Source organism: Squalius cephalus (assembly GCF_949319135.1).
Source record: "Squalius cephalus genome assembly, chromosome: 3".
In the NCBI taxonomy this organism is placed as follows: domain Eukaryota; kingdom Metazoa; phylum Chordata; class Actinopteri; order Cypriniformes; family Leuciscidae; genus Squalius; species Squalius cephalus.
In genome coordinates, this window is record NC_137124.1 from 59,341,932 (window position 1) to 59,368,192 (window position 26,261).

At 36.5% G+C, this 26,261-nt stretch overlaps 1 protein-coding gene across 2 annotated transcripts; it reads left to right on the plus strand.

The window, feature by feature from the left end:
• The first annotated feature begins 50 nt into the window (after positions 1-50).
• rnf166 (ring finger protein 166) lies at positions 51-26,223 on the plus strand. 2 transcript variants are annotated; one of them, XM_079865053.1, is made up of 6 exons: positions 51-497; positions 9,929-10,085; positions 12,679-12,791; positions 18,175-18,295; positions 21,945-22,052; positions 24,742-26,223. In XM_079865053.1, exons 1-6 carry the CDS (start codon positions 331-333, stop codon positions 24,805-24,807), a joined length of 732 nt encoding a protein of 243 aa, XP_079721179.1. In that variant the 5' UTR covers positions 51-330; the 3' UTR covers positions 24,808-26,223. The 2 variants fall into 2 exon arrangements, with proteins under 2 accessions (XP_079721179.1, XP_079721180.1); XM_079865054.1 differs by having other exon boundaries at positions 54-497; positions 18,175-18,289.
• The last annotated feature ends 38 nt before the right edge of the window (positions 26,224-26,261 follow it).

A 26,261-nucleotide genomic window follows, 5' to 3' on the forward strand; every position in this document is an offset into this window, starting at 1 on the left:
CCTTATTTGTTACATTCGCTACATTAGTTTTGCGCCATCTATCTATGCTCCATGGAATTGTTTTGAATGCGATGTCTGGGAAATGTAGTTCTATTGAACGGCCGCTCTGTGAAAATGATCGCTGTAAGAACTACAACTCCCATCGTATTGTTCGCCTAATCCGTTCCGTTAAAGCTACCATGTAATGTTTACTTCTTTGGAACAACGGCGTGTCCTCCTCGGTTAACAGTGTTGGGAGATTGCAGATGCGGTATCTAATGTCGTATAAATCACGATACGTTCGTTAAAAACACGGAATCCTCTTCGCATCGGCAGTATTAGTGGTTCGTGATGGCGATGTTCCGCAGTTTTGTTTCGGCTGCTCAGATCAGGCAACATCAGCAGCAAAATGGAGCCTCATCAGCCGCACCTGGAGAGAGTCTAGAGAGCCAGTTCTCCTGCCCAATCTGTCTGGAGGTTTACCACAAGCCTGTCAGCATCGCCAGCTGCGCACATACGTGAGGAAACTGGCCTTTTAACATGTTCTACATCATGTTCCTTTGTCAGGCTTCGGCAGTGAAAACGATGCGTCTTTTCATCTGTTTGTGCATTTTGTGATCATACAATTTTCTAAACCGTTTTGACAAAATATTAAAACATCATATATCCGTCAATAAGGGCTTTTAGAGTTTCACTTCCAATGTGTGCAGGAGAACAAAGCGATATTTCATAGTGATGATGATGTCTGTTTCGGTTCATTTGAAAAGAATCATTCGAACCGAATCGCAAGCCAGACCGAATCTGTCTGGAATTCGAGTGAATCGTTCATCGGCTGAGCGTAGCTTTTTGTTTTGACGTGTGCGCGTTGTTGTGGTTGTAAAATGCGTTTTCCTCGTTAGAATAGGACACTTATGATGCAAAGCTTGCTATTGGCAGCATGGGTTTGTGCTTTTAAGAACCTGAAATGAGCTTGACAAGGTACTTACGTGACATACCGCAAATATAGCCATCCTCTTCAAGCTTGAATTGTGAAATTGATCACTGAATCGGTTCCTAAAACGATTCATTGAAACGAATGTTCAAAATAACGGGATTTCCATTCATTAAAAAAGCGTTATAAACCAAGTAGCCACAAAGCTAAAACTTTGATTTGAAGCAAACAAATATTTTTTTTATTAATCGGATAAAAATACAAAGGTGATGGAAAGAACTACAATCCCATGAAGCATTGCGAACAGCCTAATCGATGGAGAAATAAAAAACTACTAATTTAAAAATGTTGATTAAATAATATATTTCAAGTTTATTGCAATATATGCTTATTTATTAAAACATTTAAGTATTTTGCAGTCTTTTGGCACGTTTAGTTTGTTTCGACTCTGATTGGTGGAGTTTCCTGTACAGCATTATGGGTAATGTAGTTTTTCCACCACAGATTCCACTGTTAAACATGATTATTTTAAAACCAAGTTGAAATAATGCAGGCTGACGGCTTCAGCAGAAGCAAATACCATCGACTGAACTGGCAGCATCTCAGCTACTTGTCAATATATGCAAATTTAATCAAATATTGGCAGCTCGTAGTTTTGATTTAACAGGTTGAATACAGTAATTTGTGCTCTGGTTTCTGACATGTTTTGGTGTTTTTATGCACTGTATTTTGTGAAGAGTGAAGCTTCACCTGGTGGTCCGTGTTGAAAATTGGTTATCCAGAGATTGCCTTGCCCTTTCACTGACCTTTCAGGAAAAATTTAATTTTTGATGAGGGAAACACGGTAACCTTTGCACGGCTGCTGTAAACCTGGGGATCCTTTTTTCTTTCCCTTGATAATTGATGTTTAACCCTGTAAATCCTGACCTGTGTTTTTGCTGATTATTATATTTGATACATCAGGCTTTCTATTGAGAATATGGAGCTTATATTCAAGGAAGAAAAACTATAAGCAGCTCAATTTAATTCTGGGCAAAAATATGCAGTTTGGTGCAGATGCTGATATTTATGTGAACAAAAAGTGATGTAAATCAATGAGATCTTTATAACAGATACATAAAATGATATCAATATCAGTCATCTCTCTATATCTGCTAATAAAATGTCTAGTAAGATGATATTTAAATGCTTATTTTTAATGATCAATTCAAAACATGTAATGCAATACAATAATGATTTAGAGATGAATAAATAAACCTTCCTCAAAACAAAAGCCTGATGATCATATTTCAGAATTAAAAAATAAAAAAATGATGTATTGATAATCAAGTAAACCTGAGTTTCTTCAGTCCAGTAACTTTCTAAAACTTTCTAAAAATCAGTAAAAATTTCACATTAAACACACGTGAAGCTGAAGATGGACGTATGTATAATAATAATAAAGGGCTAAGAAAAGTCTAAACTATCAATCAGACGACTTGATTTGATCACACACACACACACACACACACACACACACACAGATTTGATCATGTTGATCATTTAGAGTCATTAGAAGTTTGTGAGTTAAATATGATACAGCGGGCTTTATAGGGTTAAAATAGATTAATGCCAAGTGAGGATTGTGTATCGGATTTTTGTGAATTTTCTCTATTTTTTGGCCTAAAGAAAGTGGTTTGTTTTTTTGTAACTTGCGCTTACACGGCTTCGTGTGATTGGCTGTTCACTGATGATGTCACACTGTGATTAATCACAAACCCTGAGTCGACAGAAAAACGTTCATCCCGAGTGTTGTGAGCCCATTAAACCTGATCTAAACCAGTTTGGATTGTGTGGTTGTGTAAAAAACTGTAAACATGCTCTGAACTCGCTCGGGAGAGAGATGAAAAATGGCCCAACAAAGAACAAGTTAAAACGTTCCCCATTTAGTACAATTTTTATCCTTTAAAACTCATCTTTGATCACCAAAATGACATATTTAAGCATTTTTTTCCTTGAAACAAATTCCTCATGCCTTAAAATATCTTGAATGTAACTCGACACTCTCGCCTCATTTAGTATGCGTGGTTCTATGAATATGCAAATGAGCCCCGCCTCCACTCACTCACTCAGCTCAGAGATCGATCACACGTTGATCTGATTGGTTACAAGGTAGTTTGTGACGTCAGAAACACCAGCGATTTCAAAGCGTGTTTTTGAGACTGTCTTTGGTTCACTGCAGTTTTAAGGAGGAAATACTCAGCAATGCTGTCGACTTATGAATTTACACATGGTTTGTCTTAAAGCACATTAAAAACACCACATAGACACATAAACAACATTAAAAGCTGGAGTTTCACCACAGGGGGACTAAAAGAAAGCGACATGAAAGGCGAAACATAAACGGATACATCTTCAGGCATATTCCTCCTACTCCTGAGATGAGCACATTTCATGACTGTGTTTTATGAATCTGTTATATGAGTGTGATGTATATGAGTGTGGGCAGTGCTGTGCAAAACCAGAAACTCCAGCCCACATTATTTATGGGTTTAATCAATGACAGCGATCTCACCTGCGTCTCTGGCAGGAGCATACGCTGGTGTTGGCGTAGCGAGATAAGGATTAGCACTGTTATTTTAGTCTACTTATAAAACCATCTAATCTGTATTCGGCAGGTAGAGCAGCGGATGCATTAGATGATGAGCAGAAGAGAGGCTCTTTTAGCACCAGCCGAGAGCAGATTCAACTTATCATTTAGCTGCGTAAATCTCAGATTTCCTAATATGTGACCCTGGACCACAAAACCAGTCACAAGGGTACATGTTTTACAATTGAGAAATTGAGACAATATTTGGCCGAGATAGGACTATTGTAAATCTGGAATCTGAGGGTGCAAAAAAATCGAAACATTGAGAAAATCTCCTTTAAAGTTGTTAATTTATGTTGGCGATTGTGCAGCATTCACTCACAGAAATACATGTTTTATATATTTACGGTAGGACATTGACAAAATATCTTCATGGAACATGATCTTTACTTAATATCCTAATGATTTTTGGCATAAAAGAAAAATCTATCATTTTGACCCATATAATGTAATATTAGATATTAGTATTTACTAAAACTAGTTTGGTAAGTCGAGCATCACTGTCTTCTTATGGTTAGGAGTTGTTCGAATCTCTAACCTTATTAAAGTCCCCCTGTGGTGAAAATCCAGCTTTTAATGTTGTTTATGTGATGCTTTAAGACAAACCATGTCATCATCCCAGTGTACTCTACTTGTGTTATGTACATTTTAGCAAATATGGTTCACCATTTGGGAATTCCACGCATAAATTGTGCAAAATGTGCATTCTTTCAAAAATAGCATTTGAAACGTAGTCACAATAATGAAATCTCTGACGTCTCTCTTTTACTTCCATACAGTGAAAACTAATAGTGGAGCGGCTAAGAGATATAATCGTTCAGTTTATGATACAAGTGTGAAAATTGGCATGAGCAGTCTCCATGGGTCACTTGACAAGAAAATTGTCCGAGCCACTTGAAATTTCAAGATTTTTCAAGATGGCCGACACCTTAGTGGAGCAGTTAAGTGATATAGTGGTTTATTTGGTTATACAAACATGAAAATTGGCATGAGCAGTCTCTGATGGACACTAGACAATAAGCCTTGAATTCAACCTTTCACCTTGAAATTTCACCTTTTTCAAGATGGCCACCACCTTAGTGGAGCAATTAGGCTCATGGCAATTTTCATGCTTGTATCACCAACTAAATGATTTCTTAAGCCTAATTGCTCCACTAAGGTGGTGGCCATCTTGAAAAATGGCCGCCATCTTGAAATTTCATGTAGCTGTAGGTGGCTTATTGTCAAGTGACCCACAGAGACTGCTCATGCCAATTTTCATGCTTGTATCACCAAATAAACCACTATATCACTTAACTGCTCCACTAAGGTGTCGGCCATCTTGAAAAAATGGCCCCAATCTTGAAATTTCAAGTGGCTCGGACAATTTTCTTGTCAAGTGACCCGTGGAGACTGCTCATGCCAATTTTCACACTTGTATCATAAACTGAACGATTCTGCCAAACATAAGCACTTAGCCGCTCCACTATAAGCAGTGTTTTATTTTTACATTTGATTATTCAGTTTGTGTTGTTAAATAACCCTAATGTAGGATAACCTGAACCCCGAGGTTTACACTGATGTTAAAATAACACTTCTTATATACAGTAAAAAACTGATGTTCACTGTCAGAAGCTGTAGGGATGTTTTCTCGTCACAAAAAAGTACGTGAAACACACATGTAGGTTATATCATTTTAAATATATTTTAAAAAAGTTTATTACACACTTTGTAACAAAACATTGTGCTAAAACATCGTATCGCATATCGAATGTCGCATTATTTAATGAGTAATTTTATGAGTGCCGACAAAAGCGATATATATTATTTTTATTATTATGTGTGAAAGAAAGCTTGTCAAATCATTGTCTGTTACCATCAGATTTGCTAAACCCTGTCTGGGACGTTCTGCCGGTTCAGGAGTCTCTCTTTCCCCTGATGTTTACAGAGGTTTGGAAATAGCTGTGTTCTCCTCGGGGAGGACGAGCCGCCGCCAGGCTCGGCTGTGAACAGGGAAATATGGGGATTGTAGGGAAAGAGGCTGACTCGCCCGACTCGCCACCAGCACCTGCTTTCTCCTGCTCTCATTATGTCTGCAATACTCAACAGCAGCGCTGGAGCAGGAGCGAGTCGGCAGCACTACACACAAGGCCAACTCTCTCTCTCTCAGTGAAATATTCTCCTTCAAATCCAATGGTTTTGATGGAGAGGAAAAAAGAAATTCCCACCAAAAATCATGAATTCTGGTCAGCCAATATTCTTCAGTGGCCTTTGATAGTACCGATATCTAAAGAGAAGAGTTGCCAATGGCCAGTTATTGTGATATTAACTAGGATTTTTTCAAACTGGCATGAATATTTGGTAGGGAATATTTGGCACCGATCCAAATATTTTGGCCGATAACCGATAATTCTTTATATTTGAAAACCGATAACCGATATATCGGCCGATAAATCTAAATCCAGATTTTTATATAATTTTTGAGAGCCTGATTACAAAAACAAAAGCCTCACCATTAAAAGCATTTAAAAAAAAAAACATTATTGTGGTCGACGAGTACAGAAATAAACAGTAGAGATGCACGATATTTTGGCCACCATATCGGAATCGGTATTTTTTTTAATGTTATCGTTATCGGCTTGATAAGAAATATTCCCAAGCACAATTATAATGATGTTCTCGTTATAATTTTATGTAGCCGATATGACAGACTTGCGCTTTACTGTATTTTCTCTTTTTTTTGAAGTGATTCCAATCATATTACAAGCAACTCAAAACCATCATGTTGAACAGTCTCAGCTGAAGAAAATCCATTATTTATCAGCTTTAATATATCGGCCAATATTTTGTATCAAGCCGATAACGCTAACATTAAAAATGAACATTATCGGCCGATACCGATGGTGTTTAGGTATGTACTCGTCGACCACAATAATGTAATTTCTTTTTTGAAATATCATTTAATCTGTATACTGTAATCACATTATTTTTGTAGTTTAACAGCCCTAGTTTTAAAAAAAATGGTGAATGCTAATAATCAGTGTGATTAATTACAGCAGGATATTAATGCTATACGCTTAGACTGACCTTCGCTCAGCTCTCGTGAGTCAGTCGGTGTGGTGTAAGTGTCGACAGTGATGGAGCGGCTCTTCATTGGCCCTGGATTCAACAGTGCCGTAAAACACGGTGCAAAAAAAGCTCTGCGTGATTCATTGCCTTTACAGTCCCATAAACTCTTGCCTCATCCGTCAGAAAGTGACAAGGCCGTTTTCTGCTGATGCGTCCGGACCCGATCTGAGTCACGCCAGCTTGAAAGGCGATGGCCAAATCCCTGATAGTCTGATACATCAGCATTTGTTCAGCTCTCCTGAGTTCAGTGGTTCAGAATAGTGGGTTTGCATTGACGTCACGTTCCCTCAGGCGGACTGAGTGGCAGAAGAGCTGCTGAGGGACTGGATTTAACTGTGAAAACGCCAGTAAAACGAATGATTATCAGCTTAAAATAAAGGTTTGACTCGATATAGTGTTTCTTACAACTTACCCAAAGATCCAGTGATCCGTGGATATTGACCTGCAGCAGGGAATCGTGTTTCCTGACATTTGTCAACGTCAATTTTATTTATATAGCGCCATTAATCACAGCCTAGGTTGACCGATGTACTGCATAATAAAAACATAAGACAACACAATACAATATAATTAATAAAAAAATAAAAAACACAATATAATTAATAAAAAAACACAATGCAATATAACTTGTATGCCAAATAAATAAAATAATGTACACTCACCTAAAGGATTATTAGGAACACCTGTTCAATTTCTCATTAATGCAATTATCTAATCAACCAATCACATGGCAGTTGCTTCAATGCATTTAGGGGTGTGGTCCTGGTCAAGACAATCTCCTGAACTCCAAACTGAATGTCAGAATGGGAAAGAAAGGTGATTTAAGTAATTTTGAGTGTGGCGTATTTCACAATCTGCTCAGTTACTGGGATTTTCACGCACAACCATTTCTAGGGTTTACAAAGAATGGTGTGAAAAGGGAAAAACATCCAGTATGCGGCAGTCCTGTGGGCGAAAATGCCTTGTTGATGCTAGAGGTCAGAGGAGAATGGGCCGACTGATTCAAGCTGATAGAAGAGCAACTTTGACTGAAATAACCACTCGTTACAACCGAGGTATGCAGCAAAGCATTTGTGAAGCCACAACACGCACAACCTTGAGGCGGATGGGCTACAACAGCAGAAGACCCCACCGGGTACCACTCATCTCCACTACAAATAGGAAAAAGAGGCTACAATTTGCACGAGCTCACCAAAATTGGACAGTTGAAGACTGGAAAAATGTTGCCTGGTCTGATGAGTCTCGATTTCTGTTGAGACATTCAGATGGTAGAGTCAGAATTTGGCGTAAACAGAATGAGAACATGGATCCATCATGTCTTGTTACCACTGTGCAGGCTGGTGGTGGTGGTGTAATGGTGTGGGGGATGTTTTCTTGGCACACTTTAGGCCCCTTAGTGCCAATTGGGCATCGTTTAAATGCCACGGCCTACCTGAGCATTGTTTCTGACCATGTCCATCCCTTTATGACCACCATGCACCCATCCTCTGATGGCTACTTCCAGCAGGATAATGCACCATGTCACAAAGCTCGAATCATTTCAAATTGGTTTCTTAAACATGACAATGAGTTCACTGTACTAAAATGGCCCCCACAGTCACCAGATCTCAACCCAATAGAGCATCTTTGGGATGTGGTGGAACGGGAGCTTCTACTGCATAATAAAAACATAATAAGACAATACAATATAATTAATTTAAAAAAAAAACACACACAATGCAATATAACTTATATGCCAAAAAAAAAATATATATATGTAAATGTGCCTGATCTCGACACCGGGGAAATACATAAAGCAAATTTGCCTGTGAACGCTTTATATAAATACAATATAGGAAGATCTAAATCCATGTGATCACTTATATCAATGTTATATATATATCATCCAGCCCTAAAACTTCTATAGTTTTCTGTCAGTGTTTATTTAAAAACGTCCAATTATGCAGAATATACGATGGTAAATATTTGAGTTGTCAATACAGAATATAACAATACAATATACAGGGTCTGATTTTACCCAGGGCTCGACATTAAGCCTTTTTCATGTGCATGTCCTTCAGACAGTAAATCTGTCATTCATTTATCCGAGTAAAAAAGTTGCTTGTCTGGAATTTTAAAAACAAATATTTTTTTTGTGTGTTGTAAATATAATTTATTCTGAAGCATTATTCTCATCAGTGTTCAATCAGCTTTGATATATGTAAATCTGCATATTGTAATATCTGCACCTTTAAAGGGCATTTCCCCTCCTAATCTTATTTGCTTCTTAAATTTGATCAATAAATTCAATTATTTAGAATAATAAGACACTATAGGGCTGTTAGCCTAGGTAGGGTTGATCGCATTAAATAATGTTATGAGATTGTTTAAAATATCTATATTCAAATAAGAAACGTTGGAAAGAATGATACTTTTAAACACAACACTAAAACCACCAGTAGGGCAATGAGCAAGTCATTGAGTCATTCATTCAAATGATTCGTTCAAACAACTGATTCATTCAAGAACGAGGCAGTTTGAATGGGTTATTGAATCTTTGACTCAACCGATTCGTTCAAAACGCTGAATCATTCATTAATGAAACACGTTCATTCATTAATGATGGTTCTCCTGTGATCTTTGTGTGGAAGTATTTTCGCTGCTGAAACAGAACAAAAACAGTCAATATTGCATCTAAAATGTAAGTGACTTAATTTTAACTGTTGTATGAAATCAGTGTCACATTTTCAATCGTGATGGTGTTCAGGAAAACATCACTCGTCGTGTGAGGTTGATTAAAGGGGTGGTAGTTTTAGCTCAAAATACCCCACAGATATTTTTATATAGCATGACGTTAAAGTTGTTCTTTTTTTAGAGTGAGCAAAAACGCGTCGTTTTGTGTGTGTCCCTTTAAATGCAAATGAGCTGCTGCTCCCGGCACAGGGGGCGGAGCTTCAACAGCTTGTGTCCTGAAATTTTAAAAAATGTGTAAATAGAATATTGATCCAATTTATTATTAGTTCCTTTAGAAGGATGTAGTAACACTTGATTCATTACTACCTTATATTATACATTATGCGTTATTAATATTAATTATGAACCTGTATATAGACTAGTAGTTCTTAGTAGTCTTCAGTGAAGTATGAATAATAGTAGTTATTTAGTATACTATATACTATATACTACTATAGTAGATCATTCATATATTTCAGTAGCAGCTCTAATGTTCTCATGAAGAACCATCTAAGACATGCCACACTATATACTGTGCCTGTAATGTGTGTGTGTGTGTGTGTTCACAGTTTCTGTGGGGATTGTCTCCAGCCGTGTCTTCAGGTCACATCTCCGCTCTGTCCGCTCTGCCGAATGCCTTTCGATCCAAAGAAAGTGGACAAATCCTCCAGCGTGGAGAAACAGCTCTCGTCGTACAAGGCTCCGTGTCGGGGGTGCAGCAAAAAGGTTAGTGGACAAATATTGTATTTCACGATTTAACCCTCTGGTGCTCTTCGTGTGTCGGTCAAAAATGATCGAAATGTATTTTTTTATTTCAATGAAATTAATGTACTATATTTTAGTTTGTTAATGTTTTTTTATTTAATATGTTGTATTTTTAAGGGATTTTATGGTACTAAATTATATTTACGCAGTATTTATAATCCATTTATTCACTTTTTGAGCATAGACCTGAAAATTACATTTCTAACTTAAACTGTGGTAAATCTTGAATGCTTCAGAGCGACAGACTGAAGTTTGATCTCTTTGCAGAATTTTACGTTTGTTGTGAAAAATGCACAAAAATACTATTTTCAATTTTTATATCAAGTATATATTTTCACAAACATGTTTTACTCTAAAACTGTGAGAATTAAAGCCATAAATCTAAACAAGTTGTGTTCCAAAGTTGAGGTTGATATCTCAGTAAATGATCTTTCAGTGAGATGTTGTTCGGCTGCAGTACCAAACGCTTCCACTAGAGGAAACTCGTCTCCCGTTCATTTCCAATGTGTAATTTTTGACTGCAAGTGACTATTTCTTTTTCAGGAGCATTTAACCTGTTTGAATCATGTCCATGATTTTTATTTTTATTTTTTCACATTGCAAGTGCCAAAACCTTTACCAAGTTTCGTCCATTCCGATGAAGAAAAAAACTTTAAATGTCACTCCCCTTCTTGAGAATATATATGGAAATGCACTACACTCCAAATATGGACAAAGCCAACCGTTGTGTTAAAAAATGTAATTAAAAAATGTAAACCAATGGTTGGGTTTGTCCATATGTGACCCAAACATGGGTTGAAACAACCCATTATTTTTAGTGTATCCAAACTTAAATGGCTGTAATTCAAGAATGGTTTGGAATATTATTGCTGAAGTGAAAACACTTCAAAAAAAGAAATTATGAAAAAGTGATTTACTGTAAAGCAAATGTACTGTACTACACTTTTTTTTATACAAAATATATATTTTTCAAAATAATTTTTACTCTAAAATTACTATAAACAATCAAAGCCATATATCTAACCAAGTTGTGTTCCAATTTTGAAGTTGATATCACATAAATTGGAAGTTTTGAATTTTGTTGAGGCGCTTTACCAAAAAGATCCACCGGGTGTCTCCCACATTCCATTGAATTTTGTTTTAGCATTGTCCTGTAACAAATTAATACATTTCTGTCCACATATCACTTCTTCTTTTACCCCTCTGTGTGAATGTCTTGATGTCTAGTAGAGTATAGAAAAGCAGTGACACAGCGCATGTCAAACGTGCTCATCTGAGGTTGAGTGTACGTTGAAATCTGTAACGTGGAAAATGGTGTATATACCCCGGCCTTGAGATGTCCTAAATGAGCTTAGAGAGACCTCTAAACTATAGAAGCATATGGGTAGCAATATTCAATTTAAAATGTAATATGTAAAATGACAATGCATTTCTGTATTTACATTTGCATTGTCATTTTGCATATTGCATTTCAAATTGAATATTGCTTCCCATTACATTTCCTTTTATTATGTTTATTTTGCAGTTTTTTTTATTCTCTTTTTGCTCACTGTTGATTTGACACAGCAGTTTTGTAGATATTTTAGTTTTGTCAAGTCAGCAAAACATGTTTGCAGGGTTTAAAAACATGACCAGCAAGGCTCACATTTGCACTTTACAGTACAGGACATTAGAAATGGCTAGTTAAATACCCTTAAAGGGATAGTTCACTTAAAAATGTCAATTCTGTCATCATTCTTATCTTCATATCATATCTTCCTTTGTGTTCAGCAGACGAAAAAAAATCATACCGGTTTGAAACAACTTGAGGGTGAGTAAATGAGGACAGAATTTTCATTTTTAAGTGAACTATCCCTTTAAAGGGGTGGTATAATGCCCTTTTCACAAGATGTAAAATAAGTCTCTGATGTCCCCAGAGTGTGTGTGTGAAGTTTTAGCTCAAAATACCCCACAGATATTTTTATATAGCATGTTAAAATTGTCACTTTTTGAGGGTGAGCAAAAACACACCGTTTTGTGTCTGTTCCTTTAAATGCAAATGAGCTGCTGCTCCCGGCACAGGGGGCGGAGCTTCAAGAGCTTGTGTGTGTCCTGAAAATTTCAAAAACTTTCAGCGTTTTATGTTCAAACCGAAGTCAGAAAGATGGAGAGACTCGAGAAGAAGAGACAACATGTAGAACAGGACATTTCTGAACGGTTAGTTGATGAATTCATGAAGCTGATGTGTAGTTATCTTCTAGTCATTGATTAGCATATGGGGGTGGGGTTTATGTAAATTCTAGGGTTGGTGATGTCACTAACCCAGGAGGAATGTGGTGTAGTCTCTACCAGCCGTTTGTTGTAGTCCTTAAAAAGTGATTTCTGTAAAAGCAAATATCTCCCTTTGCTTTGAACTTTGAGCGTCGTAACTTTGCAGATGTTGTTTATGCTCAAACAGCAACATTACACACTAACTAAAGTTAGAAAAGTCAAATCATAATCAACCACCCCTTTAATCAAGGTGTTGTTTGTATTAAGCTCACGTGGCTCTGTCATGTCTCTGTGAATGTCTCAGGTCACCCTGGTCAAAATGCGGTCGCATATTTCATCTTGCACAAAGGTTCAGGAACAGATGGCCAACTGCCCGAAGTTCATGCCTGTGGTCCCGACCTCACAGCCCATTCCCAGGTAAGCGTCAGGGGTCATTGCAGGTCATTGGATTAGATCATACTCCTCAGGTGATTCTACATTATAAGCCTGCCTTATTTCTCACATTATTGTTACTTGAAAAAATATGCATTGCATTTTTACTATTCCGTACTATTTTTAAAAAACTAGGGCTGTGCAGCGATTAATCGTAATATAAATACACATGTGCATGTATATATTTAAGAAATATTTGCATGTATACTGTATATATATTTATAAATAATTTATATTAAATATTAATATACATATTTTATATATTAACACATTTTTCTTAAATATATACATGCATGTGTGTGTATTTATATGTACAAAATAATTATACACACACACACATATATTATGTAAACACACTTTTATTTTGGATGCAATTAAATGTTTAAAAAACATTTAGAAATCATAATAAAGCATACTGCTATTGTGAAATCACAAACTCTGTGATTGAGTTAAATAAATATATGCGCTTTTTGCACTACATTTTGCTGATGTTATCATTTACATGCGTGGAGCGTTATGTAAATTCATAAGTCGACAGCATTGCTGAGTATTTCCTCCTTAAAACTGCAGTGAACCAAAGACAGTCTCAAAAACAGGCTTTGAAATCGCTGGTGTTTCTGACGTCACAAACTACCTTGTAACCAATCAGATCAACGTGTGATCGTCAACCAGTGGATCTCTGAGCTGAGTGAGTGAGTGGAGGCGGGGCTCATTTGCATATTCATAGAACCGCGCATACTAAATGAGGCGAGGGTTTCGAGTTACATTCAAGATATTTTAAGGCATGAAGAAATGTTTTCAAGTAAAAAAAAAAAAAACATTTAATTATGTCATTTTGGTGATCAAAGATGAGTTTTAAGGGATGAAATGATCGACTACAGGGGGACTTTAAGTGTCAGTCAGGACAAACAATGGAATTACGTCATTTGAAACGTGTTGCATTGCTCTTGTTTTGGACGGTGTTAGAACAGCGTTTTCTCTCTTTCCGCCTACATTAAAGCACAACCAATCCCACAATTCCCTCATGCAAACACTGCCTTATGGCTCATGCTCCTCTAAAGCACTCAATGCTCTTCGGGACAACAGTCAGAACGCTTTAAAATATGGATCCAGGACACGTTTCACTCTAAAGAGATACTTGTAGACACACACACAGGTGTAGGTATACTTAGATCTAGAGACGTCAAACTGATGTCTGAAGTTTTGCAGACAGGAATCCGATAAAAGTCCAATCAATCGGATGACTTCAGGTTAAACTATGTGTGTGTTTCTCTTCCTGTGCTTCAAAGGAAGAGTAAAGAACGACAGAATTAATTAATTAAGAATTAATTAGCTCTTCAAAGCAGAGCATGTTGATGAATTCCCACTGTGTGTCTGTTGCATCATGGATATGTATCATACTCTTTGTGGAAACATCTCACAAAAAATGATGTAAAGCTATGCAGATTTCTGTCTCAGTGCCAGTGTTGTCTTTGTTCACTTTTCCCACTCTAATCGGTTACCATGGCATTTCATTGGATCATCACACCTGTTAGTCATTTCCGACTATTGTTTGTGTGTTTGTTACGCTATGTTGATATTCTCAGTTTATTCGGCGACACTTTACAATAAGGTTCAAGTTCAAGAAGACGATGAGTTAAAAGTTCTAATCCAAAGGCATTTAATAAAAGAATAAACAGTAACACTTTACAGTTAATGTATTTACTAACATGAGTTAACAATGAGCAATACATTTGTTACAGTATTTATTCATCTTTGTAAATGTTAGATAATAAAAATCCAGCTGTTCATTGTTAGTTCACAGTGCATTAACTAATGTTAACAAATACAACCTTTGATTTTAATAACGTATTAGTAAATATTAATTAACTAATTAATAATAAATAATAATAATATATAATAATATAATAATAAATTATAATAATATATAATATATAATAATAAAAATTAACTAATGAACCTTATTGTAAAGTGTTACTGAATAAACTGAGAATATCATCAAACCGTAACAAACACACAAACAACTGAGGAAACACAGGAGCTTAAGTGTACAATGATAATGAACTGAAAGACTATCAGGTGTGATGATCCAATGAAACGCCATGGTAACCGATTAGAGCGGGAAAAGTGAACAAAGACAATAGGAAATAATCAAAAGCAAACTAAAAGTCCATGAAAATGAAACTAAATGACTGATAATGTGTGACTGGAAACTATTTCAGACTGCTTCAGTTTCACGTCTGATGATCTAGAACAAACTCGAGTGAGATTTTGAGCTGAAAAAATATTTAAAGACAGCATGAAACAACATTCGCAACCCATTTTACTTCTGTAAGCAGATAAATAAAGTGAATCGAGAAAAAATTGTAGATCAGGATTAGGGGTGTGTGATATGTGTACTCTATGATAATATCATTGTTGTTTTAACAAAGCTGACATGAATCTGCATTTTGAATGAATCTGTGTAATGAGTGATTCATTCAATGACTGAATGGATCAGCCATTTGAACAAATCTTTTGAACGAATGACTCAGTGACTCACTTGCTGCCACCTACATGCATCTGATAAAATATAATAATAATTGCCATTGTAAAAGTAAAAACCCCCTGGGGCAAATATTGCCTCGTAATGTAATAGTTGAGTTCTGTCACTGATGTAAACCGCACCGATTAGAAATAAAGCTTTGGGAGTCACGACAGTCCTAAAGTAGCACAGAAACACACTCGGCAAAATAATGTCTAGATATCGCTATCGACAACATCCCAGAAAATATCAAGATATTTCAGTATCGCACACCAATCAGGACAAGATTTTATGTTTTTAGGAGTTTAATTTATCGAGAAAAGCGTCTATATGACGGATGGCTGGAAGGGAGGGGTTAAAAATAAGCAATGCAGCAAGTTATTACATTTATGAAGTCAACATTTGCTTCTTTTAACCTTGTGTCAGACACAATTTTTATTTTTTCTCTGTGCTTTTCTGCCTCATCTATTAATCCCGTTATCTCTCAGTCTTTTCCATGCAAACATCTTTGCCAGACCATCAGGGTATTCAAGCTGCATGGCAGAATTTAAAGTGCCCTATTATGCTATTTTAAAGGCTTCCCATTTTGTTTTGGAGTCTCTTACAACAAGTTTACACGCATCCAAGGTCATATTTTCTCATTATATACATTGCAGCATCATCTCATTTCTCAGTCTGAAAACGGTTCGTTCAAAGATTCAGTCTCTCTAAACCCCGCCTCTCTGAGAGCCTGCTCTGCTCTGATTGGTCAGACAGCTCAGTGTGCTCTGATTGGTCGAATGCTTACAGTGCGTGTCGGAAACAAGACGGCCATTATGATGGCGTCATTTTTCCATATTAATTCCAACGCTTTGGAAGAGCATCAAAGTGGATTTGCAGCGTCTTCTCGACATGAACAACACGAACCAAACTCCTCCAGTCTCAGATAAACTACAGTGTTTGAGGGCGGAGCTAACAGCGTGTTCAGCCAATCAAGACCACAGGCTGGCATTATGCGAATTAGTTACATTGTTACGTAGAAAGTGAGACTGGAATTACTGACAGTTCAGAATCGATTCTTTGTTTTAGGAGTCAGTAACTTTATTTGTTGTGTTCTTTGATCTTTGAAACTATGCAGACCTTTTACATTTGCAAATATCTCTCGCATGAAAGGGAATATTTGAAAAAGTATAATAGGGAAACTTAAAAAAAAAGAAAGAGTAGATATCTGGTTCAGAAAGGGAAATGTAAACCAAGGTACATTTACATGTTTGATTGCCTTTGGTATTGTCCTTTACATAGTGTTGATTGAGAATGTGATTTATGGAATTATAATATAATATGTAAAATTTTGGCAGTATAGAGCATCACAATGTGGTTTCCGGAAGTAAAAATATAATTAAACTGAGCTGAATTCCCACTTAAGTGTTACATTACCCATAATCCTGAGAGAAATGCACTGTTTTTATCCTTCCGCTTGTCCATGTTTGCTGGTTATCTAAGCAAATTTAGCCTGAAACGCAAGTTATTCAATATTAATATTCCATTGGCGTGTTAACATTCGTTAGTCTGCTAAATAAAAGTAATATCCCTGAAGTTGTTCAGGCATGAGAACACAAGGTTATTGGCTCATTTCTTATAGACTTCGTTTCAGTGTTATACACCCCTCTGGTTGCACATTTGCATAATTCATGTTCGCAATGATAATCAGTTTGTTACACAACTCTGTTCATTTCCTATTTACTCTTTTGCTCTCATTATGTAATTCTGTAGAAATGTGATAATAGTTGGTTAAGAGTAAGACAGTTTTTCTCAGTAAATGTAATGTACAGTAAAGTTGGATTTCTTTAAGAGTGAGTGTTGCACCTTTTCTCCAATTTATATGGGATTTTAGAAAATAAACGTGATTTCTCCTCTCACAAATCAACTGTTTCTTGTTTTTCACTGCCGTGTCTCTTAGATTGAGGACTAGAGAGCCTACATTCAGTATGAGTAACATACTTAGTCCCCCTGTTTGAGAAAATCCAGCGTTTAATGTTGTTTGTGTCTATGTGGTGTTTTTAATCTGCTTTAAGACAAACCATGTGTAAATTCATAAGTCGACACGACACCATTGCTGAGTATTTCCTCCTTAAAACTGCAGTGAACCAAAGACAGTCTCAAAAACACGCTTTGAAATCGCTGGTGTTTCTGACGTCACAAACTACCTTGTAACCAATCAGATCAACGTGTGATCGCCAACCAGTGGATCTCTGAGCTGAGTGAGTGAGTGGAGGCGGGGCTCATTTGCATATTCATAGAACCACGCATACTAAATGAGGCAAGGGTGTCGAGTTACATTCAAGATATTTTAAGGCATGAAGATTTTTTTCTAGGAAAAAACGTTAAAATATGTATTTACGGAGATCCAAGATGAGTTAAAATGATTGACTACAGGGGGACTGTAAATGCTGTCAAAAATAAATATTGGTGACTTGTGTAATTGAGTCATTTTTGATGTAAGTTATCTGGGTAACACTTAACAATAAGGTTCATTAGTTAATGTATTAACTAACATGAACTAACCATGAGCATTTGTTACTGTATTTTTTTATCTTTGTTAATGTTAGTTAATAATAATACAGCTGTTAGTTCACAGTGCATTAACTAATGTTAACAAATACAACCATGGATTTTAATAACGTATTAGTAAATGTTGAAATTAATATTAACTAAGATTAATAAAATAATGCTGTGGAAGTATTGTTCATTCTTAGTTCATGATAAGTAAGGTTGTTAACTAATGAACCTTACTGTAAAGTGTTACCGGTGTCTGTACTTTTACGCAAGTGTGGTTTTCAGGAACATGTTTTTCTCCATCGACAGCAATATTCCAAACCGCTCCACATTTGTGTGTCCGTTCTGTGGCGCTCGAAACCTGGACCAACAGGAGCTGGTGAAGCACTGCATGGAGAACCATCGCAATGACCCCAACAAAGTGGTGAGTGTGAGTTACCTTGAAGTTCAATTCAATTTCATTTCACATTTATTTGTATAGCGCTTTTGACAATACATAGTGATTTTCAAAGCAGCTTTACAGAATATGCATGAGCCCACATTACAATTTACAGTGATCTGTATTGATTTAAGGCGAGACACTACAGGTGAATAGGGTAACATTTTTAACTAGCAGATATCACCATGAAACTTTCCCAGTTGATTACAATTGTCTATTGACAACGATTGTCAATAGCCTTAAAATTATTTTCGCCATGTTTTTTGGAATAAAATGTTATATAAATCAGGCTAGGAATCATATATTTACAAATCCCTCTGTAAATGTCTTCATAATATAATTAGGTACAAAAGTTTGGTGTATATCGGTGCGACTGAAGTGGAGATTTCAGAGAGAAAAGTCATTTTGAGAAAAGATTTAAAGGTTTATCATCAGCCAATGAGATTGCGCATTCAGCCCTTTTACTTTCACGATTGGTTGCTGATAAAAAGGAAATGACCATATTTGGATCCGACAGTATTGTACAGTAGAGAGAGCTTTCCAGCGGTGTGTGTGATGACAGGGATCAGACAGAGATTGCGGAGCAGCATGTTGATTAAGATCGCCAACTTTTGTTGAATTTAGGAGAAATCTACAGACGCAAACAGACAAAGTGTGTAAAATAAAGACCTAAATGTGTATTTCTGACTTTTTTTCACCACAAGTCTGAAACAAGACATGTTATTGTACAAATAGTCCAAAATCTCAAAATTGACCAGTAAAAAAACACAATGTTTTTGCCTGCAGTGTCTCGCCTTAAGTGATCAAACGCTGGGTCACGGAGCGTGTCTTCAAAGAACAACAGCAAAAAAGTAATTCTGAATGTTTTTCTGATGCGAGACCTTTATTTTGAAAGACATGAGTGAAGCTTAAAGGAGTAGTTCACTTCAAAATGTAAAATTACAACGTGATTACATAATGTGTGTCGCATCACAGCTAGTGCAAGACGAGCATTTGTGTTTAAAAAGTATATAAATGTCTAGATGAGACTCTTATTCCTCGGGTGGGATCATGTCGAGACTTTGAAGTTGCACTGAAACTCACATTTGGACCTTTAAATCCTGAAGTGTGTGTGTGTGTGTGTGTGTGTGTGTGTGTGTGTGTGTGTCAGCCATCTTTGATAAATAAATTTGCTTGGTTTCAATTCCTAAAAATTTGGGTTGCGGCTCAAAACCAGTCAAGAACCACAGCAGAATACCTTGTATTAAAGGTAGGGTAGGTAGGATTTTTATAAAAAACTTTTTTTCAAATTTGTTTAAACTGTCTTTATATACCAATTAGGGATGGAAACGGTTAATTGATTATCGATTAATTGTCGACAAGAATTTACTCGATTAAATTAAATTATTGTCGGCTAATTGACCTATGGCTAAGCCACGCCCCCTCCACTCACTCGGACAAACAGTCAACATTCGGTAACGGGCGCTATGGCAGCTGTCACAGTAGGAGACATTTCACAGGAGACAATTGATGATTTTTGGAGACAGAAAGATTATATATCATCTCAAAGTCACCAAAAGGGCCTTAACTATGCATTGGAGGGTTATATTAATCATTTTATTTTGAGAAGGATGATGAAAAGCTTCAGCTCCAGACAAAGATTTAACGTTACAGGTCAGTGTGTGTGTAACGTTATAGTTTGGTGCTATTTCGCTTCAAACGCTCGCTTTATACGCGCGTCCTATTCGCTTTGGACGCGCAAATGGATTCAAAATGTTCAAGCGTCGAACTAGACGCGATACGCGCGAATTTGACGCTCTATTCGCGTTTGGTGTGAACGCAGCATAATGAACAGGCTGCAATGTCAAGATTGCAATGCTGGAATGTGTGTGTCAGAGAGAGAGAGGGACGGGCGCGATCGCGATCGAACAGTGGAAACATAAAAACATACTCCATTTTGTTCATACAGGACATCATTAAAACTGCAAAGTGTTTAGCCTACTTATATTTGTGTAAAACACAACATTGTGCTTTTGTCAAACTGTACTCTTGTCAAACTGCAACTCAGCTAGAAGCTTGTAATTTAAGTGTTTGTATACAAATCAGTTAATTTTTACCTTCAGTATTATAGTAGGCTAATGAAGCCTATTTTTAGAATAATAAAGTTATATGAAATATAAACATTTAAATGGTGGCTGTCATAACCTGCCAGATTTATTCAAACATGCATTAAAAATTGAAGAACATTAAAAATTATAATGAATATGTAATATGGTGCATATATTTAGCAAAATGCTCCTCTCTAGAGTTAGTATTTCTCGGTGACTAACGAGTTTATGGTCACTGGATCTGGTTTTTCTGAGGTAAATGTGACGTTACATGACATTGTTTACTGACGTCTTTCCACGGTTGAAACAGTGATTGAGCGACTCCATGTCACATGATACGGACTTCGATAAGTTGTACTTTTAACACACTTTCAGATGCTCATTCATGTTTATCTCGCGCTGTAACTGGTGTTATTAAGGCGGAAGAGAAGATCACGTGCTTCTCTAGAGCTGAGCTGAGCCAGAGCGATCTCACACCACAGCGTCAAAACCGTATTAATGTTTTTGAATTTCGTAAGAAAATGGCCGTAATTTGAAATCTGAGACTTTGTTTCATATCAATAGTAAGCACAAAGATTATTGTGATTTATTGGATGGGATGCGCGCTACAATGTTACATTCATTCATCAACTGAAAACAGGATGACTAATCGATTCTTGGGATTTAAGAATCGATATCAGTTCGTAAAAATGAGAATCGATTAAGTTAAGTTAAAGGTGGGGTATGTGATTCTCTTTTTTGTCCATTTTTTCAAAATCACTTTAAATCCTATTCCTAACCCACTTACAGCCACTGAGTTAGAAGCACTGAAATGAAAATTAAGCAATTTAATCATCTGTGGAACGGGCAGGACTCGAAAAACTCCAGCCAATCATTTCCAAGACCACCTAGAATCATTGGACAGTAAGTTCGTCAATCAAACGGTCGTACCACCCCCCCCCCCCCCTCTTCGAATGGGTGGAGTCAGGGCCAGCGTTGGAGGAAAGAAGGTAGGACCATTTGAGTTGTGTATTTTCAAAATCTGCCGGCCGTTTTGCAAATCCCATACCCTACCTTTAAATAAACTTATAAAGAAGGCAGGCTCTGTTGTGGGGAGTGTGTTACGCACCTTAAAGGATATAAAATGATTGGGAAACATTCTCTTATGATGAATCATGATTGTCATCCTCTTGATGAAATGGCTCTAGTACCTACAGCTCAAGATTAATTCATCCCCGCTGTTACAAGGAGCGTTTTAGGAAGCCTTTTTTTCCAAACGCAATTAGATTTTACAACCAGTGTTATACAAGATGACAGACTATTTTTTACTTGGTTGTATATAATCATAATGCTTTGAGAAATTGATACTGGAGAACAAGACTTGTTGCTGTTGTGGATGTTGTTTGTTTTCTATTTCTTCATTGTATTGTTGTGCTGCTGTGACGTGTGCATTTCCCCCTGGGGGATTAATAAAGTTATCAATCAATCAATCAATGCACCTTTAAGTAATCAAATGTAAAATTTGACTTTAACTCACTGGTGAACGCTCTCCTCTTGTGTGTGTTGCTGTGCAGGTGTGTCCGGTGTGTTCAGCGATGCCTTGGGGCGACCCCAGCTATAAGAGCTCAAACTTTCTGCAGCATCTTCTCCACCGGCACAAATTCTCCTATGACACATTTGTGGTGAGGAGGCGTATACTTTACATTTATATATCCTTCATTTTGTATTCTAACGCTGTCCTGCTTTCTCCTGCCTACATCTGCAGAAGAGAGGGAACCTCGTACAAAACCTCATCACAAATAAAACAGCAGTTCAGTTTCTATGTTTAATGAGATTCAACCAAGGAGAGCAACTCCTTCCTGATCAAGTGAATATGTACGGTTTACATTTCACCCCAAATTACATAGAAAATATGAGATATTTTGCATACAGAAAATTACGAATCTTTTTTTTAGGACAATTAAGTTAACATATTGTGACATTTTTATAACAATTAAGCATATTTTCCCCTTCAAAATTATAATAATAATTGTAATAATTACATTATTATATTATAATAATTACTGTACTGCATATCTGGACATGTGTGTTTTGTGTTTGTTGTTTGTAATCCCCACTATTCTCAAAGTTGATACAGTCATTTCTTTACATTTTAATGCAAGTACTGTACAACTGAAATGCAAAAATGTATAATTTGTCTTTAACCACGATGGTTAATGATGTCACGCAGGTGATATATAACTTCTTTTAATTAATATTTTTGAGATTTTGATTTTGAGATTAATGCTAGATTATTTTGGACATGGCTTCTGAGGACCAATTCTCAGTTTTCTCAGTTACTTTTTTTTTTTTTTTCCTCCTCAGATTTTCAGATTCAATCAACCATACATCTATGGTTTTGGGAAATTATCATGCATTTATATGCGTATTTACCAATTTCGTAATTTCCTATTGTGCTTGAAAGGACAAAAACACATAAAAATATACCCAACTTTTAATTTTGGTGAGTATTCATTTGACAGTCGGTTATGACTTAAGTATATGGAAAACCGAAAGTAAACGGTTGGAAGAAAATCGTATCATTGGATCCGTGGATTAGTTCTTAAAGTGACAGTAGCCTAATAAACCTGCTGCTGTCTGTCATTAATGTTACTTAAAACAACAAAAGACAAAGAGAAAATCACTCGTTGCTCTTGGCTGAATAACTTTAGTAGCTTTAATGAGGAAGAATATTTTACATGTGATTATTTAATTCAATTTCTGTAGGTGTTAGAGCTGCACGAATAATCGTTAAAAGACCACAATCTCAATTAATCACCATTTGACTGTAATTTGACGCTTCAAATAAAGATTGTATCAATTTACACCAGTAGGTGGCGACAAGTGACTGTTAAAAGTGTATTTGTCATTGAATCATTCAAGATATTTGTTCAAAAACGCTGACTCATCCAGTAATGAAACAAGTGATGTATTAATGAGTCATTGAATTATTCACTCAACCTGAGTTTAAGTAATTCAGATTAATTAAACATTTTAAATAGACAGCAGCAATTAACAGTTGGTCAGAACCTCTAGTAAATTAACATTATTTTGTTTAGTTGTCTGTTCAGAATCGCAATCTCTGTTTGAAACAAAAGAATGTATCCAGAATCGTGCAGCTCAAGAAGGAAGTGTTTCTTACCTGAATACGACCGTTACTGTAACGGTAAAGATATCGCTCTAAAATCTTTCTAAATATAAAATAATAGCAGAGTCTACAGCACAACTATAACAATAACGGCTCAGAGAAACGATATCATTGGAATCACTTTCAGGACGATTCCTTTCCAGCTGATGAATGATAAAAAACATTGACAGCCAATCAGAATCCATCCTGCTTTAATGAGCGCGAGCATTTAAAGAGACAGGCGACAAAACTGCAGAATAAACCGAACGATAGCATCCGCTAATATAGTTATCAGTCTTGGTTATTTCATTTGTGTCTTTGTTCTGTTGTATTTTTTTAAAATACTTATTTAAAGGCTAATGTAAACCTTACTCTTGGCTATCTGAACACCTTCATCAAACCAACAGTAAGACCTTTGGGATTCCTTTTGGATTCCTCCCTAAAATTTGATCAACATATACAGTAGTGAGGTCATATTTTTTCCAATTAAAACTTCTCTCTAGAGTCAAGGCTTGGTTATCTTTTAAAGATCTCGAGAGAGTCACGCATGCCCTTGTTTTATCATGCCTGGATTACTGTAACTCTTTATATGTTGGTCTGCCTCAGTCTTCAATATCACGACGGGTTTTTAACCGGGACTTGTAAGCGAGAGCATATTACTCCGATCTTAAAATCTTTAAATTGGCTGCCAGTGTGTTATAAAATTGATTTTAAGATATTGGTCTTTCTTTTTAGATCCCTAAATGATCTGTCACCCTCTTATTTGTCTGACTTATTAAATGAAAATAAGCCAACATGATGTCTCAGGTCCACAGAAAACTGCTCTTTGTCTCGGCCTAGATCACGGTTAAAGGCAAGAGGTGGGCCTAGGCTATGCAATAGTCTCCCCTTATCTGTGAAAACGTCAAATTCTGTTTAAATCTAAATTGAAATCTTATTTCTTTACTTTGGCTTTTTAAACTTTGTATGTTAAATTTGCTGATTTTTATTTTGTATTGTTTCCTTTTATTATTATTTTTGTTTCCTTTCATTGCTTTATCTTATTTGTACAGCACTATGGTTCAACTGCTGATGTGTTTATCGGTGCTTAATAAATACATGAATTAATTTGATTTTAGTAGAGTAAAATCTTGATATTTCTTTAGACTCAAAGACTTTAACCACACTGACCTGGACATGTTGTTTTTCTCTGTTTGTGAACGCAGGATTACAGTATTGATGAGGAGTCAGCACTGCAGGCAGCACTGACCCTCTCATTGGCCGAGAGCTGAGAGTCTGACATCATATCCTGTTACACAAACGCAAACATGTGAAGGATCTTCTCGCCTGTCTTGTTTTAGGCTCAATATTTCCATTGTTTCTCTGTATTTCCTCTCACTCTACCTCTCTTCTGGTCTATATTTCTGAGCTACGCTCCAGCTTGATCCTGAAGTAGCTTTAGTTCCATCGCCACCATCAAACCAACTAAACAGTGATGTATGCAAAAGGTCAGACGAAGGAATAGATAAATATCACCATGCTTGTTCTTGCTGTTCTTCCTGTTGTTTTCTATCCAAACGTGAAGTGAAATCGAGTACGGAGGGATCAGCTGAATTATTGAAACCATGCTGGGGTTTGCTGTCCTCGTGATGAACTCTCATCGTTAGGCAATACCAATACAGAGACGAGAGAACGAGAGACTCATTATCACTCATGTCATCATTTAAGGAATGCTGAAAACCATCCACCCTTTTTTTAATCAAGAGTTGATGTGAATACTTGCACTCGTCACAGTTTTCTACATGTCTGAATTCTAGTATCGTTGTTCTTTTATAGTTCAATACCAGAATACTGACCGACAGGACTGCATATACTCTGCTCTTAACTTGCTACAGTAATATTTTCTAAGAAGCATCGGATAAGATTAAAGTTTATATTTTTGGAAAAAAGTTTCCGTTTCAAATGGTGCACTGATAATAAGACGGCGAGCTTCTAGAGATGTGCTGAAGCGTTTGATCTGTTCATTGGTACTGTTCATCTGCATCACTCACTAGTGCTGATTTTCATTTACGAGTTCAGGAATCGTGACGTGAATTCAAGTGGTTTGGTTGGAATAAAAGGGATGCGTTTGGCAAGCTTTTTTTGCATATATCTCATCAGAGAATTATGGGAAATGTCATTTTGTATTTAACGATCACCAAATGGACAACGATTGGTTAATTAGCATGATACCCCTGCTGGTAGTTGCTGTAATTACACCCTGTGCTTTTTAAAAGCACCTTTTTTTCCATTAACGGCCGTTAGAAAATGTGATGTGAAATTCCGATGTGACTTGAAGGCAGAATTGATATAGAGAAACTTGAGAACGTCCAATAGACTGTACAAAAAGATGGACAAAGTGTCTCCCACTTCCTTCCACGGTAGAAAAATGAAGCCAAAATATCCAAGAAACCGTCGTTAATTTATAGCATCAAATAAACATGAATGAACATCAGAAGGTATGTTGTTTCAATGGGGGAAAGATGTCAGTACACACCGTTTTTCAAGTAAAAAAAGTCTACCGATGTTAATCTACTAATTCTCCTGACTGCTTTGTCGGACAAAATGGCGGATTCGGTGGATGGCGGATTATGATTGGTCAGATCGCCTGTCAATCAAACTCCCTGCGAAGGGACAATCGGAGCCGGAGTCTGCGCAGCATTAAATAACTAACTAAAACCAAACTTATTGGAGAAATGAACACTTG